The 25,151-nt window shown below is 44.7% G+C and overlaps 3 protein-coding genes across 5 annotated transcripts; 1 reads left to right on the top strand and 2 right to left on the bottom strand.

Annotated features, from left to right (window-relative positions):
* Positions 1-1,856: 1,856 nt before the first annotated feature.
* On the top strand, positions 1,857-13,523 carry TUBB1 (tubulin beta 1 class VI). The gene is made up of 4 exons (XM_004014431.6): positions 1,857-2,028; positions 4,841-4,949; positions 5,621-5,731; positions 5,867-13,523. The coding sequence occupies exons 1-4, from the start codon at positions 1,972-1,974 to the stop codon at positions 6,943-6,945; spliced, it is 1,356 nt and encodes a 451-aa protein (XP_004014480.2). The 5' UTR covers positions 1,857-1,971; the 3' UTR covers positions 6,946-13,523.
* ATP5F1E (ATP synthase F1 subunit epsilon) lies at positions 11,369-14,892 on the bottom strand. Its single transcript, XM_027976991.2, has 3 exons — positions 14,775-14,892; positions 12,947-13,073; positions 11,369-11,521 (listed from the first exon to the last, which is right to left on the bottom strand). Exons 1-2 carry the CDS (start codon positions 14,804-14,806, stop codon positions 12,950-12,952), a joined length of 156 nt encoding a protein of 51 aa, XP_027832792.1. The 5' UTR covers positions 14,807-14,892; the 3' UTR covers positions 11,369-11,521; positions 12,947-12,949.
* A 602-nt stretch (positions 14,893-15,494) lies between these two features.
* On the bottom strand, positions 15,495-24,943 carry PRELID3B (PRELI domain containing 3B). Of its 3 annotated transcripts, none has more exons than XM_060396955.1 (6): positions 24,855-24,943; positions 20,967-21,135; positions 19,774-19,863; positions 19,154-19,224; positions 18,940-19,042; positions 15,495-18,158 (listed from the first exon to the last, which is right to left on the bottom strand). In XM_060396955.1, exons 1-6 carry the CDS (start codon positions 24,884-24,886, stop codon positions 18,147-18,149), a joined length of 477 nt encoding a protein of 158 aa, XP_060252938.1. In that variant the 5' UTR covers positions 24,887-24,943; the 3' UTR covers positions 15,495-18,146. The 3 variants fall into 3 exon arrangements, with proteins under 3 accessions (XP_060252938.1, XP_012044298.1, XP_060252937.1); XM_012188908.4 differs by having other exon boundaries at positions 15,495-17,462; XM_060396954.1 differs by lacking the exon at positions 24,855-24,943 and adding an exon at positions 21,494-21,717 and having other exon boundaries at positions 15,495-17,462.
* Between the last annotated feature and the right edge of the window lie 208 nt (positions 24,944-25,151).

Below are 25,151 nucleotides of genomic sequence, written 5' to 3'. Positions count from 1 at the left end.
ACCTCAAAGTGTCTCCTGAAAATAAGGGCTTACGTGCACGTAGTCCCCAGGCCAAGATCAAGTTCAGGAAATAGAAGGTGGCTGCAATGTTATTATCCTATCCACACAGTCTGTGCTCAATCGTCCACAGTTGTCTCCTTCGTGTCCTTACAGCAACTCTTCCCTAGTCCAGGACCTGACCGAGGGTCATGGAGCTCTTAGTCTGCACGTGACGGGTGAGATCACCGGACAACAGACAGGAGTGGGCCTGCGGCCAGCACCAAGCGGTGAAATCCTTCTTCCACACCTGTGGGTCTCCCTCCCAGTGTTCACCTCAGCTCTTGGCTCTGTGGTTGAACTCCTGGGAGGACTGGAGACTATTTTCCCCAGAAAGTCCACTGTGGATAACTTCCCTGCTCATGTCACTGACCTCACATCGGGGTCTCCCCAGGCCTGTAGGAAGGCACACAGTTTAGGAGCTGATGGTCAGGCTGGGGCTTGCAGGGTGAGAGGTGATGGGCAGCGGGCTGGTGGTGAGCCTGGTTTGCTGGGAGCGCGGGGCTGAGCATCTCCTGTGTGGCTGGCCCTCACTGGGTGTCAGGCAAATGTGGCTGGGACTCTGGGTCTGAGGGACTTCATCGTTTGGTAAAGGAACCAAAGTCAGTGAGACCCCCATGCTGAGAGCAAAGGGGCAACAGAGCAGAGTTGGGGGGGGGGTGCCGGTGCAAAGGGGCACCAGGCTGTGTCCTGGGCAGAAAGGTGGGTGGGGCAGTCACAGGCTTTTACGTTAAAAGGAGCCTTGTCATGTCAGGGAGGGGCGAGTGACCACCAGTATGAACAATGTACTGGGAGAGAGCAGTTGTGGGCTGAAAACCCCATGGCCCAGTGTGGAGGAGGGAATATTCCAGAACCCTGACCACGCAGGACCAAAGTCTGGAGTGGGTGCTGAGATGGAAGCCTGGAGCCAGGTTAGCAAAGGCCTTGATGGCAAGCTGGAGAGTTTAGATCTTACGTCTCCACTCTGATTTCCCAAACTCCCAAGAACATGTCACCCATACAAATTTGGCCAAGTTGAAAAAGCAGACTTTCTCTTATTATCATTTTACTATTGGGCTTCCCACGTGGCGCTAGTGGTAAAGAACCTCTGGGGACATAAGAGACTAGGTTCAATCCCTGGGTCGGGAAAATCCCCTGGAGAAGGGCATGGCAACCCACTCCAGTATTCTTGCCTGGAGAATCCTCATGGACAGAGGATCCTGGTGGGCTACAGTCCATAGGGTTGCAAAGAATTGGACATGACTGAAGGACTTAGCAAGTTTTTTTTTCCTATTAACATTAGAATATGTAACATAAAAATAAGAACTGTCCATCCATGTTCCACCTCAGTGCCATCAATGGCTTTTAGACAAAGCACAGCTGAAGACGAGGGAGCCATGGCAAGTTCTAGAGGGAGGGTGGGGCGATGTCTAATTGGTTGTATGCATGGCTGTAGTGAAGCCACTTCATACTCTGGAATTTGTGGATCCATCTGTCATGCGATGCATTTAGACAACAGGATTTCTAATAATACAACTGGCTTGGGTGGGAAAGGTCTCTGGAGGTGGTCTGGGTCGCCCCAGAGAGCTAGGAGTCTGACCAACTGGGAGCCCAGAGCCAGTGCCCAGAGCCCACCACGCAATGCCGAGGCCTATTGCCAGTCTTACAGGCACCGCACACAACAGCAGCCTTTGGTCTTGAACTCTAGGAAATGATCGGGCAATATTCTGTGCTGGGAGAGGAAGAACTCCCCCTTTACAAGGATGACAGAGCAGAGAGGGGCAGGGGCTGGGCCTCCAGGCTGGACACACCCGTGGGTCACTGCGGGAGGCAGCCTGGTCAGTGGGTCTTGTCACTGCGACGACCAGAGTTGTGTAAGGCTTGTGGCAGTTACCAGCAGCTCTCCCAGACTGGGGACTCGTTCCAGCAGGTCTGATCCTTGGGCACCGAGCAAGGATGCGTGAGATCGTACACATCCAGATTGGCCAGTGTGGCAACCAGATTGGAGCCAAGGTAAGGAATGTCCAGTTACTAGTGTTGGCCTGTCCATGATCCACAGCATAGCCAGCTCAGAAAAGCCCCTAAGGTAGCAGGGAGGACCTGGGCCCAGCAGATCCATGCACTTGCCCAGTGTCTGACTTACTGATGTCAAATGACACCTGTAGTAGTTAAAGAGACCGAGGGCATAGGAAAAGGCTTAAAGGGTAAATCTAACTCCTGTTAATTCTGTGGACAGTTCTGTGTGTATAAAACACCTGTCAATCATTTTTACTTTGATCACCTCTGCATTCATATCTAAAACCAGTAATTTTGTCTCAAAATAGTTTTCCAAAATTTCTTGGGAAAATTTTTCCACTCTATCACTAAGATAGCTTTCCCTCCCCTCCTGTATTTATGTTCCAGTTAAAAAAGATCAACAACTATTTTATTTTGAATGCAACAAAAAATCAAAGTGGTAAACCTAAAATTTTGGGAGTTCAGCAGCAGAAATAATTAAAATATATCCTTTGTGATATAAATAAGTTTTTCTCCTCCTCCATCACAGTTTTCTAAAAAGTACTTGGTTCTATTGACCAATGCTAAAAAACAGATACCAGAGCCCAATACCTCCAAGTCTAAGTTTTTTTAAATTTATTTTTTTAAAGATTTATTTATTTTTGGCTGTGGTGGGTCTTTGCTGCTGCACGTGGTTTTCTCTAGTTGTGTCCAGTGGTGGCTATTCTTCATTGCAGTCGGGCTGGACGGGGGGAAGCTTCTCATTGCAGTGGCTTCTCTTGTTTCAGAGGATGGGCTCTCGGGAGCCTGGGCTTCAGTAGTTGTGGCTCACAGGCTTAGTTGCTCCATGGTATGTGGGATCCTCCCAGACTAGAGATTGAGTCAGTGTTCCTTGCATTGCAAGGTGGATTCTTAACCACTGGACCACCAGGGCAGCCCTCTTAACTCTAATTTTAAAGTGATCAGTTCTACTATGAAACAGCTGTCTGATTATTCTCTTTACTATTTTGAAATTACTTCTACTAGTATGAATTGCATTAAAAACTTTATTGCATTACAACTTGAAAGTTTATATGTGATAAGATGATGTAAAATTTACCATCCGTAACCATGTTTAAGTATCTACTTCAGTAGTGTTAAGTACATTCACACTGTCATGCCTCCAATCTCCAAAATGCTTTTCTTGAAAAACTGAATTTAAAATGCTTTTTTCTTGCAACTGAAATGTGGTGCACACCATTAAACAAGGCCTCCCCATTCCTCTCCCTTGCTCCTGGCACGCTATTCTACTTTCTGTCTCTATGAATTTCATGAACATATAACACTATTTGGCCTTTTGTGAGTGGCCTATTTCACTTAGCATAGTGTCCTTGGGGTCCCTCCCTGTTGTAGCACATGTCAGAATTTCCTTCCTTTTTAAGGCTGAATAACAATCCATCTGTATAGATAGATCACGTTTGTTTATTCAGTCATCTGTCCATGGGCATCTGGATTGTTTCCAAATTTTGGCTACTGTAACTAATGCAGCTATGGGAAAAATGAAAGTCTTTTAATACAGGTGTTTAAAACCCGGGGCAAAGAAAATGACCGCTTACAAGGAAGATGTCATCCTTCCTTGCTGGAGTGATAAGACGTTCAAAATTAAAACACAGAGAGAAGGGAGGCATGGGCTCCTACTGCTCTGAAGTTGGAAGATAAGATGAAGATAGGATCCAGGCAGAGAGTGCAGGGTCTAGGCAGGGTCTCAGCTCTGGGTCCAGAAATGTGCTGCATGGTTAAAGACCCAGCAAAAACTTGTTATCTGGGGCCATGAGAACTTTTAGGACATATTTTTTTGTTAGTCTCACTCCTGATTTTATTTTATTTTTTGGTATTAAAAAAACTTTTAATTGGAGGGTAATTGCTTTACAGTGTTGTGTTGGTTTCTGCCATACAGCAATGTGAATCATCCATAAGTATACTCGAGACATTTAATTTGTGCTTTCAGACAACTCTTTTTTTTCTGCTGATAATTTACTATAAAACAGAGTCTTATATTAATAAGATCAAGGCTGAAGCAGAGCTATCATTCACAAATGTGGTTGGAAAAACAGCCTTGGGGATTGAACATAAATGAATACATTTTCATGTATATTCATGCTTCTCCAGGGTAATGAAAAGGGGCCATTTCAGTAACTGTATCCATAAAAGCCTGGCACATATCTATATGAATAATATGTGTATGTGACTGAAGGTATAATATGTTTCAAATAGTTACCAGAAAATGGCTATGCATAATTTTGAATTGAGCTCATATCTGATCATCCAAAATGCGCACTGTTTAAAATCATGCATAGGTGTCCTCTTGATGGGCTTTTGGGAAAAACTGCATGAAAATAAATCCGCAAAGTGAAATGAGATGTTATCGTGTAGTCAGAAAAGAATTCAGTTTATTTTCACTTAATGGGATCTATACTCTGCTAGCTGGATGCATTGTAAGGCCGAACTAGAGATACACTGTCTGATGGAAATTCTAAAAGAACAGCATTAATGTACATGAGGGCCTGAATTTCATAATAACAAAATACAATTTGACATTTTATGTGTTGACATTGTATTGAAGCAGTTCGGTGGATATAAAACGCAGTCTTCATCTTCATGGCTAGCAACAGGGACAAAGCATAAATTTAGGAAGGGGTGGGCAGGTGGGAAAAGGGCCCCAAAGATAAATCTCAGGGAGGAAAGCAGACCCAGAGCCCTTGCTTCCTGTCTTTCTGCTCAATCTGCCGGCTCCAACCTGGCCTTCAGCGGGATCCCTCTGGACACTGACCTTCTCTCCTTCTGCTTTCAGTTCTGGGAGGTGATTGGAGAGGAGCATGGGATAGACTGGGCCGGGAGCTACTGCGGGGACAGCGCTCTGCAGCTGGAGAGGATCAGCGTGTACTACAATGAGGCCCATGGTAAGACACCGCACTGTTGGCCTCGGTCACCAGCCCCGGGGACACAGCAGAGACAGGAGGGCCTGTGAGACCAGAGGGACAGGCAGGTGATGTTCTGAGAGCTACAGAGGATAGCCCTGGCAAGGCTGTCTCTGGTCACTGGAGGGCCATGCTGCCAACACAGACTGTTTAGACCCTGACCTTCCTTTCTGGTTTTTATTATTTTATTTTTTCCCTTATCTTCCTCTTCTGGTTTTTATTTTTTAATTAATTATTTTATTAATTTTTTTTTTTTTTTTTTGCCATGCTATGTGGCTTGTGGGATCTTAGTTCCTGGTCCAGGGATTGAACCTGGGCCCTGGGCAGTGAGACTGCAGAGTCCTAACCACTGCACAGCCAGGGAACCTTCCCTTTCTGGTTTTTAAATAAAAAGTAGAGTCAGTTCCAATAGGAACAAAATCCTCATCACTGGCAAGAGAACAAACAAAATGGACAATGGCGGAAGAAGTGATTTCTGAAGCTTTTTACAGATGTCTATGATTGTTGTCGGGGTCCAAGCTATCACTGCTAGTCTTTCTACCCAAGACGCTTTCTGGAAGGACTTTCCCCCTCACCCAGGTTGTACTTTGATGAAACATGAACCTTCAGAAAAACAAGTTAGAAGTTTGCTAACTTCGTATCTTTCTATGCAGGTAAGAAATACGTGCCCCGAGCAGTCTTGGTGGATCTGGAACCCGGGACCATGGACAGCATCCGATCCAGCCGAGTGGGGGCCCTCTTCCAACCGGACAGCTTTGTCCACGGTAGGTTTTTCTGGAAGGTTCCACCGGGGAGAGAGCAAGAGCGCCTCCTGGAGGTGCGCATCCTCCCCAGCCCCCATGCCCGATCCTGGGGGGGTCGGGGAAGGAGGGGTGTGACCGAGTCCCCTGTGTCCACAGGTAACTCTGGGGCCGGTAACAACTGGGCGAAGGGCTTCTACACGGAGGGCGCCGAGCTGGTGGACAGCGTGCTGGACGTGATGCGTGCCGAGGCCGAGGGCTGCGACTGCCTGCAGGGCTTCCAGCTAGTGCATTCGCTGGGCGGGGGCACGGGGTCGGGGATGGGCACTCTGCTGCTGGGCAAGATCCGTGAGGAGTACCCTGACCGCATCCTGAACTCGTTCAGCGTGATGCCCTCACCAAAGGTGTCAGACACTGTGGTGGAGCCCTACAATGCCGTGCTGGCGCTGCACCAGCTTGTGCTCAACTCCGACGCCTGCTTCTGCATCGACAACGAGGCGCTCTACGACATCTGCTTCCGCACGCTGCGGCTCAGCACTCCCACCTACGGGGACCTCAACCACCTGGTGTCCCTCACCATGAGCGGCATCACTACCTCTCTGCGCTTCCCGGGCCAGCTCAACGCTGACCTGCGCAAGCTGGCCGTGAACATGGTGCCCTTCCCGCGCCTGCACTTTTTCATGCCCGGCTTTGCGCCGCTCACGGCCCAGGGCAGCCAGCAGTACCGCGCGCTGACCGTGGCCGAGCTCACCCAGCAGATGTTTGACGCCCGCAACACCATGGCCGCCTGCGACCCCCGCCGCGGCCGCTACCTCACCGTGGCCTGCATCTTCCGGGGCCGGATGTCCACGAAGGAGGTGGATGAGCAGCTGCTCAACGTGCAGACCAGGAACAGCAGCTGCTTCGTGGAGTGGATCCCCAACAACGTCAAGGTGGCCGTGTGCGACATCCCACCCCGGGGGCTGAGCATGGCGGCCACCTTCATCGGCAACAACACAGCCATCCAGGAGCTGTTCGGCAGGATTTCCGAGCACTTCTCGGCCATGTTCAAGAGAAAGGCCTTCGTGCACTGGTACACCGGTGAGGGGATGGACATCAACGAGTTTGCTGAAGCTGAGAGTGACATCCAGGATTTGGTGTCCGAATACCAACAGTTTCAAGATGCCAGAGCGGATGTGGAAGAGAAGGAGGAGGTGGGGGCAGAAACAGAAGTGGAACCGGCAGATAAGGAACATTAACTGCCAGAGGCCCTGCCTGAGGCTGGCTCCGCTGGAGCGCTATTAGGATGAGCAAGTCACCCTCCCCGGGATGGCAGGCTGGTTCTGTAGTGCAACACAGAGACCCACCTGCAGCCACTCAGCCTTAGCTTTGATGGGGGACTTCAGGGGGTGGGGGGTGGGGAAGTACTGACAGGCACTAGGGTCTTGAGTGTGGTATTCTGTGCACAAGCTTGGTTTTATTCTTTTTAATAGGCAGGTGAATTAACTGTAAAGTGCTCCCTTTGTTTAAAGATCTGATTTGGCTACTTGCTGTGTGTGGAGATGGACTGTGTGGATGGGGTGGGGGAACCCCTGCAGGTGAGGTTAAGTTGTATAGGCATTAGCTACCCTGGTAAGTGCCTGGGGATCTGTACTTGTTGGCATCTCGGGACTGTTAAGGCTCTCACTGTAGGTTCTCTGTTAATGTATGGCCTGCTGCCCACTTGTTCACACCTGCTGACCTCCAGGAAAATCAGGTGACTGCTTGGTGTTTGGGAGCCACACAGGAAAACGGGAGTCAGTGACCACTAGTAAATTGTGGAGATTGTGTGTACACTTCAGCGTACCAACTACAAAAGGGACAAGGGAGGAGAGGAAAGTGGCAGTCCTTCCCCAAAAAATACCCAGGCAAAAAGCCCCACAAAATGACTCCAGTCTTCTGATCTTTATGTCTGAATAGCCACCTTTTAAAAATGTTTTTAAATTGGCTGTGCTGTGCAGCATGTGGGCTCTTTAGTTCCCAGTCCAGGAACTGAAGCTGCATGCCTTGCACTGAGAGCTTAGCGTCTTAACCACTGGTCCACCAGGGAAGTGCCCTGTATAACTAGCTCTTAACATATATGTAGATACTTTAAAGTTTCTTATTAATGTTTGATTCTGGGAATTCATTCATCATCTTTGGTTCTTCTCGTAAAGGCTATTTTGAAATGCCCTTTTCATTTGAATGCAGAAACCCTCCTGAAAGGGCTCTGCAGGCACTCTGCTCTTTAGAAAGGGCACATGCACGCCCAGGGACCACTGGAACGGAGGAATTAAGCAGCAGTGGCTGTAGTGTCCTTAGAGGTTATGGAGGACACTGTCTCATTAGGGAACTTTTACAGTTCAGATTAATTTGCAGAAGTTGCCATAAATGTTTGCTTTAGCCATTACACGATTTTAAGCTGTTCACATTACAACAGGACCAAATACACAAGAGCGTGATCAAATCATCCATAACTTCTTAATTACAGTTTACCTATTTCTGACATATTGCACTGCCATCCCATCCAGTGCCCGAAGGGTTTTAATGGCTTTCTAGAATTACCACGGAGTTATCCAATTGGATCCATGGGCAGCCAGTGATGGGAGGAACTATTTACTTGCAGGCAACTGGGTTTTCATCTCCTATTTGCTTTGTAACCTGCAGTAATAGGGAAGCCAGTGGATGGGTGATAGTAGCTCATTTTGAGAAACTTCACTCTCTTCACATGCATATCACGAGGAAATAACCAAAATATGCACCAAGAGAAAAATTCTCTCGATGTTTGTATCATGACATGCCTTTTATCTACAGAATTAAAAAAAAATAAAGTTTTAAACACTTTCTACTTGTGGTTCAAAAAGCACCAAAATCAAAAGCAGATTTAATAAGAAACTGCCCCTGAGTTACTTGAGTTCATAACTTCTTTAGATGCTAAAAAGACTTATAACCTGTGATTACATAAGAATTTATACACATGCTTCCTCTGGCACTTTTTTCACTTTCTCAAATCTAAAAAGGCAATTCAATAGATGCAGGAAAGGATACAGATCTAAAGTAAAAAAAAAACACAAAAAACAAAAACCCTGCTGATTTATATTACTATAAAGATTTTTGTTTGCTCAATAGTAATCATTAAAGTACAAAGAAATTCAATTTTAAATGGCTAAATTGCTTTATTTCAGACTAAATAAATTCCTTTTCTTGGAGCCTAACTGCCCAGACTTAATGTTGAGTAGTTAAAAATATTTCAAAATGCATCCCACTATCCTAATCTTTTGTATGGTAAAGTGAAAATTGCTCACTTTCACTTCTGACTCTTTGTGACTCCATGTCTATGGAATTCTCCAGGCCAGAATACTGGAGTGGGTAGCTGTTCCTCTCCAGGGGATCTTCCCAACCCAGGGATCAAGCCCAGGTCTCTCCTATTGCATACCAGGTGAGCCACCAGGGGAAGTCTAAGAATACTGCAGAGCAGTAGCCTATCTGTTCTCCAGGGGATCTTCTCATCCCAGGAATTGAACCAGGGTCTCCTGCATTGGCTTCCCTGGTGGCTCAGAGGTTAAAGCATCTGCCTGCAACACCGGAGACCTGGGTTCAATCCCTGGGTCGGGAAGATCCCCTGAAGGAAATGGCAACCCACTCCAGTATTCTTGCCTGGAGAATCCCATGGATGGAGAAGCCTGGTGAGCTAGTCCACAGGGTTGCAAAGAGTCGGACACGACTGAGCGACTTTTCACTTTCACTCCTGCATTGCAGGCAGATTCTTTATCAGCTGAGCTAAGTAGATATAGATTTTAAAAAAAAGCAACAACACTAAAACCAAAAGAAATCTGTCCCAATTTTGAAGGGCCTCTTCCTTTAGCTGTACAGTGGTTATAGCAACATTGGTCTGTCTTGAGACTGAGACGGTAGACTCAGGATTTTAGAGCGTGTTTGATTCCTTCACTTCACACACAAGAACCTTGTTTGAATGAGGAGACTGAATCCCTCACAAGTCACGCAGGTGGTTAGTGAAATACCCACAACTTGATCTGACCAGGCCCCCTGGTATTCTGGACACAGTGGTCCTGCCAGCTACCCAGTGGGGCGTGATGCAGGGCCTCATGGTAACAGTTCAGGATTTTTTTAATCATGGAGAAAGAACTGCACAGAGTCTCTACTGAGCAGTGAATCTGTCCTTTACTCAGTTAACTTTAATCCTTTCCTTATCACAAGGCCTGTCCCTAAGTCTCGACTCTAATTATTCCATCTGCCTCCTGAATAAAATGACTTATCTCTAATTAACTTGGCTGGAAATGATTCAGCCCTTTGCCTATCAGTTACTTTATTCGTCTGGTATCAGAGGCCCCATGGCCTTGTGAGTCATTTGTTTCTGTCCCAGTAATGAAAGATGCCTCCTGGTACCTTAATTGTGGGGACTGAAGCATGACAACTGAGGGGCCCTGACTTCAAAAGCTCAGGACAAAAGCCTCAGGCACAGGGCTCAAGGGGCTCCTAAGCTGCTTCTGTTCAGCACCCCCGCTCCTCTTTGTGTGCCCTGTGCCGAGAAAGAGATAAAACTTACATACAGGTCAAGAGTCTGGGGCAGGAAGTCCTCTCCAGAAGCCAAGAACAAAAGTGTTCTCTTGGGCTCGTCCTCAGCGTGGCTGAGTGGCCCTGATAAATTATACAGTGAGCTTAAGTACCAAGGTGAGAGCTGTTCCTGGGGCAAAAGCTGAAGTGTTTCAAAATTTCCTGTCCAGCTGTATTTCTCCATCTTCCAGAAGTGGTTAACAATCAAGCAGTTCTCACTCAGCAGTGGGATCTTACTTAGCCAAGTGCTTTCAAGTTTCAAAGAAAGAGAAACACTGCACTTGCCACAATTCTTATCTTTAAGTATTTAAAGGGTAAATGAAATACCCCCAAAAGTACAGCGGACGGCTGTCATGATCACACCCGAGACCTGCAGTCCAGAGCCTTAGACTTTCATGTCAGCTCAGCCATCAACTCCATAAGCAAGTTAATGAGTGGTTTTGTCTAGTTTCCTATGAGAAACACTCCCAGGATATAAAAGTTCATTTATAAGACAAAGTGAAAGGTATTTTGTGCTTGATAATTTCAACATTAAAAGTACTCCTCTATAGGTTTGAAGTGCATGATAAGAAATGAATACTATGATTTAGTATTTTGTCTTCTAATCTATGCTTTTAATAATCATTCTCACTTAGCCTACTGGCTAAGTGGCATCACGTGGATACGACGGGTGCCTGCAAAGGAGGATGAGGCCAGCAGACAACCCACCTCCCCTCCCCCACCCCTGGCCACTAGCTCTGACATGATGTCTGCAATTTGAAGATAAGCAGTAAGACAGCTTTGATGACAGAGCCCAATTCTGTCAGTTAATGTCATGAAAAAGAGCACTATTTTGAGACATTTTCAAAATGTCTCCTGGATCCCTTTGGTCACTAGATATGACATCTCTTCTTCCTTTAACTTTTTGGGTTTTTTTTTTTGGTGGCTGTGGGATCTTTGTTCCCCAACCAGGGATCAAACCCATGCCCCCTGCAGCTCGGAGTGCTAGCCACTGGATGGACAACAAGTCCCTGTTCTCCCTTTATCATATTCCTCAGCTGGGCAGATGGCTCCCATAAAGAAGTCTGACAGAAATCAAAAGCCAACAGCTAGAGGGAACTGTACTTTAATTTACTGGCATTGCCAATCTATGAACAAGACAGGTATTGTTTTTTTTCCATGAAGGGAGATGGTTTCCAATCTGCTATAATATGTGCCCACAGCTTCACCTTGAACATGCAGCATTCAGGCTGTACTCAGGGTCTAGAAGGAAAAGAGAAAATCCAAGTTGTTGGTCCTTTTATGTTTTCTTAAAAATCCAACACAAATAGGGGAAATAACTTCCTTACAATGAGCTGTACAATACGACTGCAGCTTCAGTTCACTCGGCTGGTGATAAACCTTGGCTCTCAGATGTAAAAAGTGTGGGTTCACGTGAGAGGCCCTAGCCAAAGAGGCACTTCCCTGCTAAGTAAAGCCAAACACTCTCCCCACAGTTAAGAAACACTCTGCCTTTAGAAGATGTTGAGGCAGTGGGGGCTCATTCCCTGTATGAGGTATAGACAATGGTCACTGTGCTGTTTACTGAGCCAAACCCTACTTCCTGGCCCCAAGGACATCGCAAGGTTGAGGGCATTCGATGCAGGGTTTGGATTGGCCATGCTGCAGGCAGAGGTGGGGTGATTTTTCTCAGTTAGCTCACTGTTAAAACAAAAACAACCCAACCTAAAGCTCTCATTCCTCAGAATGATGAGATTAGACAGAGAGTCCCAACAGAAACAGGGCTCAATTCAAAACACCGCATCTCCAGACTTGTAATAAAATATTTACTAATTTAAAATGAAAACAAAGAATGCTTGGGGGAGACAGTTCCAATAAGTAAAATTGCTCATAACCACAAGCTGCCAAAGGATTAATATTTATTACATTTCCTGGCTACTGCGGATCTGAAGCTTTTTTTTTTTTAAAGCAAAACAAGAAAATTAAATCTGAAAAACATCCCTCTGGTAATTTGCCTCACTTTATCTTTGAAATAATAATGTCAAGAAAGTGGTTTAGAGATCAAATCACTTTAGTAGTTTGAACTTATCAACTGTACGAAACTGTCTTACTTTGCAATGCCAACATCAGAGGTGAAATGAACCAAGCTCTGAAACCATAATAAATTTAGCAAAATAGTATTCACTGCAGGGTCTTGATGATTTTAATGCTTGATAAGAAATCAGGACCCTTGCCTGTACTGGCAGCCCTTATGCTTGAGAACACTAGCAGATGTGGGGAAAATAAACTCTCAAAGAAGTGTAATTTTTCAAGCTTCTGAAGGAGTTACAGAACTCCAATAACAATTATAAAAGTTGGGAGTTTATCCTCCGAATTATTTGATTTTGTGTAGACAAATGAAGCAGGTTTAATTAAAATAAGAAGGCCGATGGCTCTTTACCTAAGCTTCGCTAAATGAACTGAAAATCAACGTGGCAATTACTTCTGCTTGTGAGGGCCTCCCAGTGACATTCTTTGATTAAGCCATGGGACTTCTACAACCTGTATGCCTCAAATTATCATCCCACTAACTCTAAATGTACCAACTGACCAAACATGGACAGTTATTTCAGAAAGCTGAAATTTGCTTTTTAAAAGCTTTCTAAAAACTTATGGTGCAACTTTTTCTAAATGTTATCAATAACTTACAGATTATTCCTTTTTCACTTTCACAATTTTTATGCTGCTGCCAGAAGTCTTCATGGCGTTTGCTTTGAATTCGGTCTTCAGTGCATCTCTGACTGCTTTTGCACAGATCTGGGAGTATCGGATGTAGCTGGGAGGAAATGAGAGAGCAAGAAAGCTAATAATCAATGATCCAGCAAGACTGGTTGTGTGACTGTGCTTTTGTTTTCCTGCCTATACTTTCGGTTTTGTTGTACATTATTGTAGAACTGAACTTTAAAATACATGACTGATGCAAAAGGAATATACACAAAGAGAAATAAGACCAGAAAGAAATGTATCAAAGCCTTCACTGGTATTAGAATGGAAGATTTTTTATTTTTCTCTGCACTGTTTTCTCTTCACTACATATTAATTTGAACTAAAGATGCATAGATTTATTAGAGGGAAAAACCCACAGCACAGCCCTAAATTGTTAACAGAGGGTATAACATGACTGTACTTTTTCCCATTTGATTCAACATTTTGTCTTTTGTTATTCTTATAAGATAAAGCATACATAATTAAAAGAGGAAAAAAACACACCTACTTTGAATGAAAAGAGCTCTACTTCTGATTATTTAAAGGTTTTCCTCAGAATACTGGATTCTGATTCACAAGTCTGCCACTGAAAATAACTTTCCAATCAAAGTTTCTAAGTTAAACTGAGAGGCCCTTGGAGAACATCATCAATTCAAGCAAAGTATCTCACAGCCTGCTTCCTGTTTGCTACATGGGACTTCCATCAACACCTTATTTTCCAGGAGCTGTAAGCTCACTTTTAACACTCTTTCAAAACAGGAAGGGGAGTTTGCTGCTGACTATTTTCTCCTGTTTTCAGGTTTGTTTTTGGGGGGACCAGAGATAGGAGTTCAGATTCTTGCTTCCACTCCTAGGAATTGGTGATCTTTGCATCTTTTTGTCTAATTTGCTCACCTGTAAAAACAACAGGACAAAGCACAAGGATACAGTATTTGTCCCACTGGTGGCTGGGAGGATGAGAGACCAAGTGAGATGAGCAGGACTGCCCCACCTATCTCGTGGTAGGTGCTGCCTCTGAGGGGGACCATCATGCCTTCAATCTTACAGAACTCTGCCTCGACCTTGAAAATCAGGAAACTCTTGGGTTGCCCAGTCACATACCCATAGGTCACCATTAGGAGGTGCTACTTAGTCTAATCAAGTAACAAACTGTGTTAACCTGAGCCAGGTGAGCAGCTCAATCGGGTGTACGGGCAAAGAAACCAGGTGTGACACCTAGATCCACGGTTTCTCCATCTCATCAGAAACCATGGCCTCCAGTGTGTTCCATATTCTGGCTTCCCAGGAGCCACCCCTCACCTGTGGCAGAGCTCTTTACACCTTATCAAGGGCTTTCACCCGTTTTACCGATAAACCTGACAACAGGAGTTAGTTTTTAATGATTCTAGGAAGAAACGCCAGCTACGGTGACCGTGGTTACACCCAGAGAACCCCTCCGCTCTCTCGAGCTCTGTTACTTCCAGAACCTCAACTGAGTCCAATTCAAAGGCCAAAGGCCGCGCGGGTGAGAAGCGCCGTCCTTGAGAAGACATGGCACTTGTCGAGGGCGCTCCTGGGGGCACGCAGGTGCTCGGCGACACTCGGCAAGTGCCGGCAAGTGCTTGGGCCCGGGTGGCCGTGACCCTGGCCCAGCGTTCGCAGGCCGCCATCTTGGGACCTCACTCGCCGGGCCGACCCCCATCCGCGAAGTGCCCGGCGTGACCTCCGACCCCGGGCCGCCCCGTACCTCCCCGTGCCCCAGAGGTCCGCCCTTCCCGAGGCCTGGGCCTACCTGAGTCCAGCCTGTCGCCAGTACGCCACCATGATGTCGCGAGAGGGGCCGCGTCGGGCCGAATCGCGAAGACCTATCAATGTCGGTTCAGCGCGCGGCCCGACTGCCGGAAGGTCAGGTCTGAGAAGCGGAAGGGGCGGTGCTCCGAGCCTGCCAGTCCCGCCTCCTCCTGTCCCGCCCCGCCTTCCCGGACGGCCTCACCGCCTCGTCGCAGAATGCTCCCAGCGCCGTGAGCCAATAGGGGCGCGCGACCCATGCTGCGGTTGCCAGTGCAGGTGTGCCCCGTGGGTTTCCGTAGTAGCCTTGGCGGGGCTAGAGGGGAGGCGTGACCGCGTGGCTCCGGGAGCGCGGGACTCTGAACCGCGTCGAGGCCGGTGTTCTGGGCGCGCCACCCCTTTCCCACCCCTGGATCCGACAGCCGGGTCCGGACCTTGACGACGCGCCAGCACGACCGTCCCGAGTTAACAGTTAACCATGGGGAGCCGACCCTCGACAGTTCTGGGGTTTCAGGCTGGCCCAGGGTGGGTAACCAGACCGGGCAGCAGAGTCCGGCCGGGGAAGCAGACCGGACACCGGAGGGTGGACCGACCAACCTAGAATCTAAACCCTGGGCGCTGAGCCGGCTCCAGCACGTGGCATTAGGCGGATTCTCACAAGGATAAAACACTTCTTTTACTCCTTGCAGTTATTAGAAAGAAATTATAATCAGGAAAAACATCATAGTTAAAAGGAAGTTTTTATTAACAGGACGTTTCTTAATTCATATAAGATCCACCTTTAATATTAAAAAATATGCTACACAGTCTGAGAGCCTTAATTCTAACCCACGAACACCAGTATTCCAGTCCTCTCAAATGCTTATTTTAACAGGTAAAAGCCATTAACTACCAGCTACTTTACTAAAAGTAACTACACTGGAAAATAAAAATTTATACAATTATTAGAATTAAAAATGTTAGGATAACATTTTGTTTAGAAATCTTATCATTAGGCTATTCTGACACTTTCCAGAACAAGTATAATTTTCAGAAATTATACAAGGTAATTTATTAAATATCAATATTTAGCAATGTTTTGTTTAGTTGAAATGTTATTCGAATTGTAAAAAATATAAAAATGATAAAAAACCTTATTGGCTTTAATGTGCTTTTACAAATAGCCTCAAGCTAAACAGTATTTTAAGTAGAAAAACACTAGTTTTTAAATTGGTATACGATTTTTGTGGTTTATGTACCTATATTAACTGGTTTCTTTTGTAGGAAAACTGACTAAGTTTGTAGCATTAAGTACTGTGAAATAAAAGCAAGAGCTCATCACCATATAATAACAGTACTCTGTATGCAACAATTCCAAGGATCATAGTTATTCTTCCTTAGTGGTTGATAATTAATTGCCTGCTACAAAAGACACATATTGGACTGTTCATCCAGAGCAAGGATTTCCTATAAATAAAAGCTGCAAAGCAGTTCATAGGGTGCTTTAGGCCAATGCTTTTTTTTTTCCCCACCCTATTATTTTTTCTTCTCCACCACCCCCATCCCCCGCAGTGACACAGTGTTATTAAAAACATTAAGTCCCTGGGATTTATGCTTCAGATCAAGACATCATTTGAGTAATTTCAAATGATGTACAGCTTTTCAGGTAACAAAGATGTTTTGTGGTCATAATTACTTCACAAAGTAATTATATGCAAATAACCTGACATATCATGCTTTAGCAATTACAGAACCATGATTTTGACACATGGCAATTTATAAGTTAGGCAAATGTGAAATGCTAAAAGATATGAACAGCTGTTCTTCTGTTTAAGTTTAGAGCGCTGCAAAATTCTGGTAATGACTTTATTTTTTCAGTTAACATAACCAGCCCACGATATAGCATACTAAATCATAAAGTACAAATCCAAGGAAGGTAATACCTTTACTAAGTTACAAAACTTTGGCAATCAGTACAGTACTCTTTATAACACAATAAAATGTACTTTTGTTGGAGTCATTACTTTCATGATAATTTTTACTCCAAAAAATGTCATTTGAGTATGAAATTTAAGCATTGTGATTTTTAACGGTTTATAGCAGAGCAAATTATTTCGTACAATTAATGTCTTTTTAAAACGATAGTTTCTCCTTTAAAAGTGAGTTCCCTCATGGAAGCTCTCCAAGTTTACCGCAGCAGGGCAGTCGTGCGTATGCAGAAGGGGCTCTGCTTGGTTCTGCGGTTGGTCCAAAGCCAGGTAAAGTTCGAATGCATGAAAAGCTCTAAAATTCTACCTTAAGGAGGTTTCATCAGCCAATAGCAATTTCCAAGCATACTTTTCAAAAAACTTAAAATTTTGCATAAATACTGGAATCCTCAAAATCAGTCATTTCAGACAATACTAATTTCAGCTGATCCCTTTTATTTAGAAACCCTGAACCTCTGTTTGATCAAGTCACATAGCTTTTCTTAAGCTTATTAAAAAAAAAAAAATTCTACCTAAAATAGAGTTGTATTTTTTAAATAACAAATAAATATACTGCCAGCTTGTAGAGACCTGGGGAACTGGGTGCCATCTATCCACCTCCATTATCATTTCTCCACAAACGCTGCTGCTGCCATTGGTGTCCGTATGCTTCCTCTTGCTGAAGCTGTCAGCTCTTCAATTTCAGCATTTAATTTATGTATTACCCACTCCATTGCTTCTCGGCCCTTAAAAAAAAAAATCCAGTATGTTTACTGATACCAAGTGAGGGCAAAGGCATGCATAAGTAGTACATCAGGAAGTCACAATGGGCGGAACAAGCATAACTAAACCTCACTAGGATAGTTTTTCTCTTTGTATTTTCTTCTTTAATGTTATTTACCAAATATCAAATGCTTTGAGAAACTGGCTTGATCTAAAACTGGTTTTTGTTTTCAAAAGATGTTCTAAAAAGAATCTACAATTAATGATAGTGATGTTTTACTTTATGATTAGAACGGTCCCCCTTCTGATGGTGAGGTCAAGCTCCATTTCTCTTTTTATGTCCATATTTTACACCAAATTCCTGTCCGAGGCTCTGGTCTAACTTCCTCTCCAACCCCTCTCTCCTGGCACTCTGTGCACTTCCCTGAGGGACAGAATGAGGAGCACTGACTGCTTCTGGCCTTGGGGCCTTTGCACATGCAGCTGCTCCACCTGGACCACTCCCTAGCAGACCCCTCACGGCCTACCCACCCCTCGCTCAGAACTCAGCAGCAACACCACTTACTCAGCACTCATGAAGCACTCTCGTACCTTTCTGTACTTTTCCTTTCCTAATGCCGTGTTGTATGATTAATGTCGCCTTCCTCTTAGTTCCACGAGGGCAGGCACCACGTTTGTTTTGCTCCCCGCTGTGTCCCCAGTCTAGCCTAGCACTCTGCCTGACATAGAGAAGGCATCTATGAATATCTTTGGACTGCTGAATGATATTACACGTTATAAAACAGTGCATTAGGCATCTCTTTCTCTAAACTTACTTTATTTTAAATCATACATTCTCAACGGGGCAAAAATTAGTTGGGGGGTAGTGGGGAAAAATCTCACTTTTTTTAACGTACAAAGCACGGATGCAGACCCATATATCTCTGCATCTGTAGGCATAATGTTTGGCATTAAATAATTTCTCAGGGTGGGGATAGTTAGGAGAAAATATCTACAGTGGATCTGGGGGTGAAGGGAGATGATAATGAGAAACAGGCTGAGAATCTATGCTTTAAACAGTAACACACATCTTTGCCTCCCCCTGTCCCCAAGTACTGGGCCCCCAGCCACAGATTTCCCATGATAACTCATTTACTCTTCACACCCAACCCTGAAAGGTGGGTAATTAGTCTTCACTTCACAGATAGGAAACTCAGGCAGAGAAAGGCTCACTTAGTTAACTGCCCAAGATGAAAGGCTGGTCAGAGTTACAGGTGGAATGTGAACCCAAACAAACTAGACCCCAGTAACAGCCCACATGGCATCACATTGCAGTGGCTCAGGCAGCTCACAAGGACAGCTCTTCTAAGAAATGACCCAGGAAGAAGAGCAAGCAGGGAGGGACTTCCCAGGTGACCCAGCGGTTAAGACTCTGTGCTTCCATTACAGGGGGCCTGGGCAACTAAGATCCCACAAGCCTGTACCCCACCCCCGACATTAAGTGAGAGCAGCCTTACTTACTTTATTAGCATTTGATGATATCGTACTTGCCATCAGCCCTTCAAGGTAACTGCCGAGACTGACTCCTTTCACAGTAATTATGGCTTCTTGAGTCAAAATAGTTCTAGAACAAAACACATTCGCATAGCTTCAGGATGACTAATTTTCATCTTTCATACTTAAGAAAAATTAAAATATATTGTAAAATAAGCTTGTTAAAATACTTTTCACTTACTTTTCTGGGTCTTGAGGATGTGGTTTGTATATAAGTCTCTCATCTACTGAAACCATATTTGTAAATGAAATCTACAGAATTAAAAAAAGTCAAATAATGTTGGGAATCAAGATTAAAAACATTTCCCAAATTAACTCACAAACCAAAATCCTGCTAGGTAAATATGCAAAACAGCATATAAACCACTTTGATATTACTATGTAAATAGAAGTTTTCAATATTCATTGCTTTTTATTAAAAAAGTAATAAACTTGACAAAAGCACCATAATAGTAATAATATACACTGATTCCAAATTCATTTTATTGAGTGCTATCTCCTAGAAAGCAACAGGCAGGCTCATTAGAGCACTGAGGCTGCGAACAGGCAGAGTCGGTCCAGCATCTGAGTACGAATTTCTTAGACCAGGCTGAAGAGTGTATGTCCACTTTTATATCAACTACAAGAGGGAACGGAGAAGGAAATGGCAACCCACTCCAGTATTCTTGCCTGGAGAATCCCATGGACAGAGGAGCCGGGCAGGCTACAGTCCATGGGGTTGCAAGAGTTGGACACAACTTAGTGACTAAACCACTACCACCACCACAAGAGAAGAAAAAACTAAGCTGGGTAGTTACTTACATTTGTAGATTTAAGTTCCATTGTTTTCTCTATGGGATCCACTACAGAATGTTCTTGCACATACGTTTTGGTTCTTGCTGCACCAATAATCTAAGTAAAAACATTTGGAATTAGTGATCGGAGGGGGATTTCTTAACTAGTGTTATCAATATTTTATTTGTAGGTAAAGATGTGTTAGTATTTTGAACCAAAAATGTGTTTTCATAAAAAAACACAAGGAATGAGACAAAGATCAGAAAGGAGGCCCACTTAAAGGAGAAGATGAGACTCCCAGACACAAAAACCCTCTGCAGAGACAATTTAGCCACCAGCCAGCTGAGAACGTATGCAGGACAAGGCAGGATGCGGAAACTGCCAAGGTTGACGTGGAGCAGTGAGCCTGACATTCGGGAAACATGGAGAGAAAGGAGAGCTTCAGAGTGTCTGTCAAGGTTTCCCTGGTGCAGTCCAAGGGGGAGGATGTGGTGGCTCTACTCTCCAGGCAGAAAACCAGCCACTTCACAACAAAGGTAACAAGGCACATCCAGGGGCACTCCCACGCTCTGACCCCATGCCCATCCCAACCCTGCTCACTTCTTTGTCCACATCATCTAGTGCAGTAGTTCGTACAAAGGAAGCAATTAGCACATTCCTGGTACTTTTGTTTTCTGCGTGGGCCCACCTTCTATGAAGAGAGTTTCTACAGATAACTTGGTCCTTATACTAGGATTCTCTCCCATCATGATAGATTGGATCCCTAAAACCTGCTCCCTTGAAAGAACATAGAATTACATTTTCCAATGTACAGACAGAAGCACCAGATCTTGGAACAAACATGGCCACGGCAAACTGAGATTATGCCTCACTTAACGTCACACCACCACTGACCCCAGCAGCTGCCCGCTCACCACCACCACCAAATCCCAGCTGCCATAGCTCAAGCTGTTGGCAAGGTAGGAAAAGCAGAATAAAACTTTCAGATCACAGAGCATTAGCTGGCTTCCTTTAGAAGGTTTTATCAGGTGACTTCATGAAGACTGTAATAATATTTCCAATTCATTATACACTCATAACTCAAGTTTATTATAATACAATTTGAACTGATGCAAAAATGACATTCAGAATCGGCTCCCACCACCTATCTGAAATTATAATGTGGTTTAGAAAACTTCTCTACAGCAGTCACATTGCTTCAGGAACAAAGGCACACTTACAGATTTCACAATGGAAGGCAGTCCCCACTCTGTGCTGAGAAGTCTATGGCTGTGCAACTTTCCAGAGGGATCTATGTGTCTGTCCAGTACATCAACTCCAACCACACTCGGATTCATAGGGTTTGGGTATTTCTGCATTGCAGCTGTTGTAACGGTTTCCCATGGATGGCTGCAGACACGAATCAAAAATCAAACCTTTAGCAACATGCATATAAATTAAACCATTTATATAACTCATCAAATTATTCCTTAGAATTAAAGTTTACTTAATTTGCCTATGGAATATTATTTTCTGAAATGTTGACCGGAAGATGATTTCAGGGGACTCAGTCTACATTATGAACACATACAGATTTCAGTCTTTTTTTCAGTACATAGGCTATGTGTCACAGCTGATGCCTGCAAGGTTAAAATAACCTATAGAACACTCCAGTAGTTTCCTGAGTCATATTTTCCACTCACCAGTATCCTCTCACATGTAAATTTTGTTTCTAAGAATCACTGATTCATATTAAACATGTACTTGCCTCTAATAATGTAATAAATAATCGTGACCCCTCCAGCCAATCTTTTATTCTTCACTTTCCTCCAAGGAGTGGTTCTGACATCTGTTTTGAAAAGGTCACTCAATATACTGTTTGTTTTCTAAGGTACTCCTAATGTGCCATTTTCTAATAGTCTCTCTTCATCAGCCTTTGCTTATGAAGGATTAAGATGGCAACAGCATCATCATGGAACTTGCAGCATCTTTATATTTCTGGAAAGACACATGTACTTGGGTGATTTACAACATAATGTGCATTTGTTCTCTTCACAGCTTACCTGAACAATATACTTATACAAAAGATACCCCTTTCAAGTGAGCCTCTGACTAATTACAATGAACATTGAAAGTGACTGATTCTACGTCTTCACTGAAAGGAAAGATAAGATCTGGAGATGGTGTTTCAAACTTCACTTACTGATAAACAACACAGCACGGCTTTTTATTTTTCTAAAAGCAAAACAAATAGGTACTAATCTATTTCAACTTTTCAGAGAACTAAGCCTGATAACTTTTTGTGGACAGAAGGAAAATCTCAACTCCATTCGCTTTGCCAAACCCTGGACAACCAATACCATTTTTCTTTTTTAAACAAATTTACTTTTAATGAAGGATAATTGCTTTACAATATTGTGCTGGTTTCTGCCATACATCAGCCATAGGTATATATATGTCTCCTCTCTCTTGAACCTCCTTCCCACTCCACCATTACTCTTAATGCTTTCATTTTTGCTATACTATACAGAAATGAATCCCATTGTATTTTTAATCTCAAGCCTTATTCAGCATTAAGTGCAGGCATACAAGCGAAGCTATTTCACAAATCTAAACAGTCCCCACAAAAAGAAGTGATAGGGGCCAAGCACTCTGACTGTTACCAAGGAAACTATCTAAAATGAGAATCAGATGAGTGAGCCCTTCCCTGTCTCCATCTAGTCAGAGACTCTGGATAGCTGGCTTCCTGGAACTTATCTCTTCCCTACCTCCTCTAAAAAATTACCAATTGCAAGGTTTCAGGATGGTTGTATGTTATTTGTAATTCAGTACTTCTCTCCTCTCTGGACCAACCTGAAAACACTGATGTTGACTTAGCTTTATAAAAACGTCTAGCTCAAAAATCACAAAGGATACATATTACAATTAACAATCTCCCAGAAATTCATTTTAACTGAATTAATGTAATCATGTGAAAGACTTCACACAGCAAGACATCCAAAGATAGTGCCAAAGGGCAGTCAATCAGTGGAACTGGTGCTGGCTTGGTGAACTGTCCAGTTTTTTCACCTATAAAACATGGGAACACTTCACTGTAGGCAGCAATGATGTCTTGATTATTTACCAAAGTGGAATCGATCCAAAGAACAGCTCCTGGTGCCTACTGGGCTTTCATATTTGGTGTAAGAATCAATGAATGACTTCAACTAGATACCAACTACATGCTAGTCCTCAGAAGGAAGTCTGGCAACTCAAAGATGGGAAAGACACAGAAAGTCATTTAAGACGACTTAGATGCTGGTTAGTAACATCCTTAAGATGGGAAACACAGGGAAAGTGTAAAACTTGAGAGCGGAGATAAACAACTTCATTTTCAGGGATGCTGAGTGTGAAAAGCCCACAGAACACTGGAGCAGAGACACATTGCTGAAACCTGAAAATAAGGATTTGAAGGTCAAGAAAGGCTGGAGCCCTAGGTACAGATTTGGCTGCTGGAAATGAGTATGTATCAGCTGGAACCTTGATCAAGAAGTCCAGATTATCTGGGGAGAATCAGGGCTTCTCCCAGAACATGCAGAGCATTTATGTGAGTATGTCTATGTTCTGGGAGCAGAGTCTCAGAGCCTTCATCAAATTTCAGAGAAGTCTGCAACAAGAGAAAAATTAAGAATCTCTGATGAAATGCAAGAAGGCCAATAGCAGAATTTCACTGAGCATTTACACTGAAGGAGAAAAAGAGAGGGAAACATTAAAGAAAAGGGCAGAATGAGTGGAGAGGAGGGGTGGGGAACAACCTAGGGAGAAGAGTGTTAAGGAAGAAAGTTATGACACAGTGGAAAGAACTTAAGCATTTAAACCCAGAAGAAAACTGCCAAGAAGAAACCACCCATGATCCTAATGGTTCAAACAGAGTAGAAGAATTTGACCTAGTTAAAGAATATCAAAAAGACTACAAATTTAGGGTCGCCCCCCTAAAAAATGGTAAACATTAGGGAGAAAAGAAACCTTCCCTCCGATTCTAACATTCTCTGCTTTCTAAGATCCAGCGAACTCCTGCATGTGTCTGATTTGATAAGAATGTAAACAGTCTACAACCTGTTTTAACATTGCCTTCAGAAACGTTGTTTTGTTTTTAAATCAAGTGGTCATATTAAAACATACTACCAAAGCTATAAAAATTAAAACAGTGTGGCAACAACAGCAAGATCAGTCAAATAGGGCAGACAGCTCAGAAATGGATTAAATTATAAGTGACAGCAGTGTTTTAGGATGAAGGCGGCATTTCAAACCGGTGAGAGGAAAAATTATCAGTCAATAAACAGTGATGAGATAATTGATCAACAATTGTTCAGGCAAAAACAATACAGGTGATTCAAGGCATGGTTCTTCTGTACAATGAATCGTGGAAGCAGCAAAGAATTTAATTCCCAACATCCAACTGGTTTAAGACCTTTTTCCTTAGTAAACATTTCCCCTTAACCAGGAGATGTTAATGAACATGGCCTCAAAGACATCTCAGTGCTGGCAGGCCCTGACAACCCGTCACCTTCCATGTCTCAGACGACGGAAAAGGGTAACCCCCAAGGTCACACAGCTTGTCAGAGTCAGGGCTGTACCTTGGACTCCAATTCCAAGGCCATAAATTGCAATTCCTCAAAGCAACAAGCTGCTGGAAAAGTTCCACTTCCTGGTCCCCTGATCTCACCCTAAATCCACATTCCGAGGTTAAGAAACTCTACCTGAAGGTGGCGAGGCGACCAGAATCTCGACAGCCCACGCCTTTCTCCCGGATTCTCGGGGCTACGGGGCTGTCAAGGACCTCGTGTTCGGCGCCGCCCCTGCCACCCGAGGGCGCGTCCCCCAGAGGAAGGCCGCAAGGGCCCCATCCCCAGTCCCCTCCCGTCCGGCCGTGTCCCCTGGGAGCCCATTTCTGAGGTGTCCCCAGGGTCGTGACCTTGGACCCCACGCCCCGGGCTCCGAGGCGCTCGGGCCCAGCTCCCCACACTAGGCCCGACGCCCGGAAGCTTCTTGAGGTGCGCCGGGGCCTCGCCGCGACTCCGGGGCCAAACTACCCTCCTACCCCCAGGTGCCCCGTGACCCCCGCCAACCTGCTCCTACCCCAAACTTACTCAAAGACGTGCTCCGAAGTCCAGATCTTCATGGTGTCGGCGGCCAGCACAGTGTCCGGGCGGCGCTAGGGCACAAATGAGGCAAAAAGGCCACTCTTGCCCCCGCCCCGCCCCTCAGCCGCCCAGCCGGCCACCCAGTGCGCACGCGCCGTCGGGCCCGACGCGAGGGACGTCCCGACGCGCTGCCCCACGCCCTATCCCGGCCCGGGTTTTGCCCCAGCCTTGCGCGCGGCGCAACGGAGCCCCGCCCCTTAGCGCCAGGCGCACCGCGCCGGCGCAGTTCGAGGGCAGCGCTCG

The sequence above is a fragment of the Ovis aries genome, chromosome 13 (genome assembly GCF_016772045.2).
Source record: "Ovis aries strain OAR_USU_Benz2616 breed Rambouillet chromosome 13, ARS-UI_Ramb_v3.0, whole genome shotgun sequence".
Taxonomy (NCBI): Eukaryota; Metazoa; Chordata; class Mammalia; order Artiodactyla; family Bovidae; genus Ovis; species Ovis aries.
Note: the sequence above shows the minus strand (reverse complement) of the source record. Positions and strands in the feature narration are given on the sequence as shown.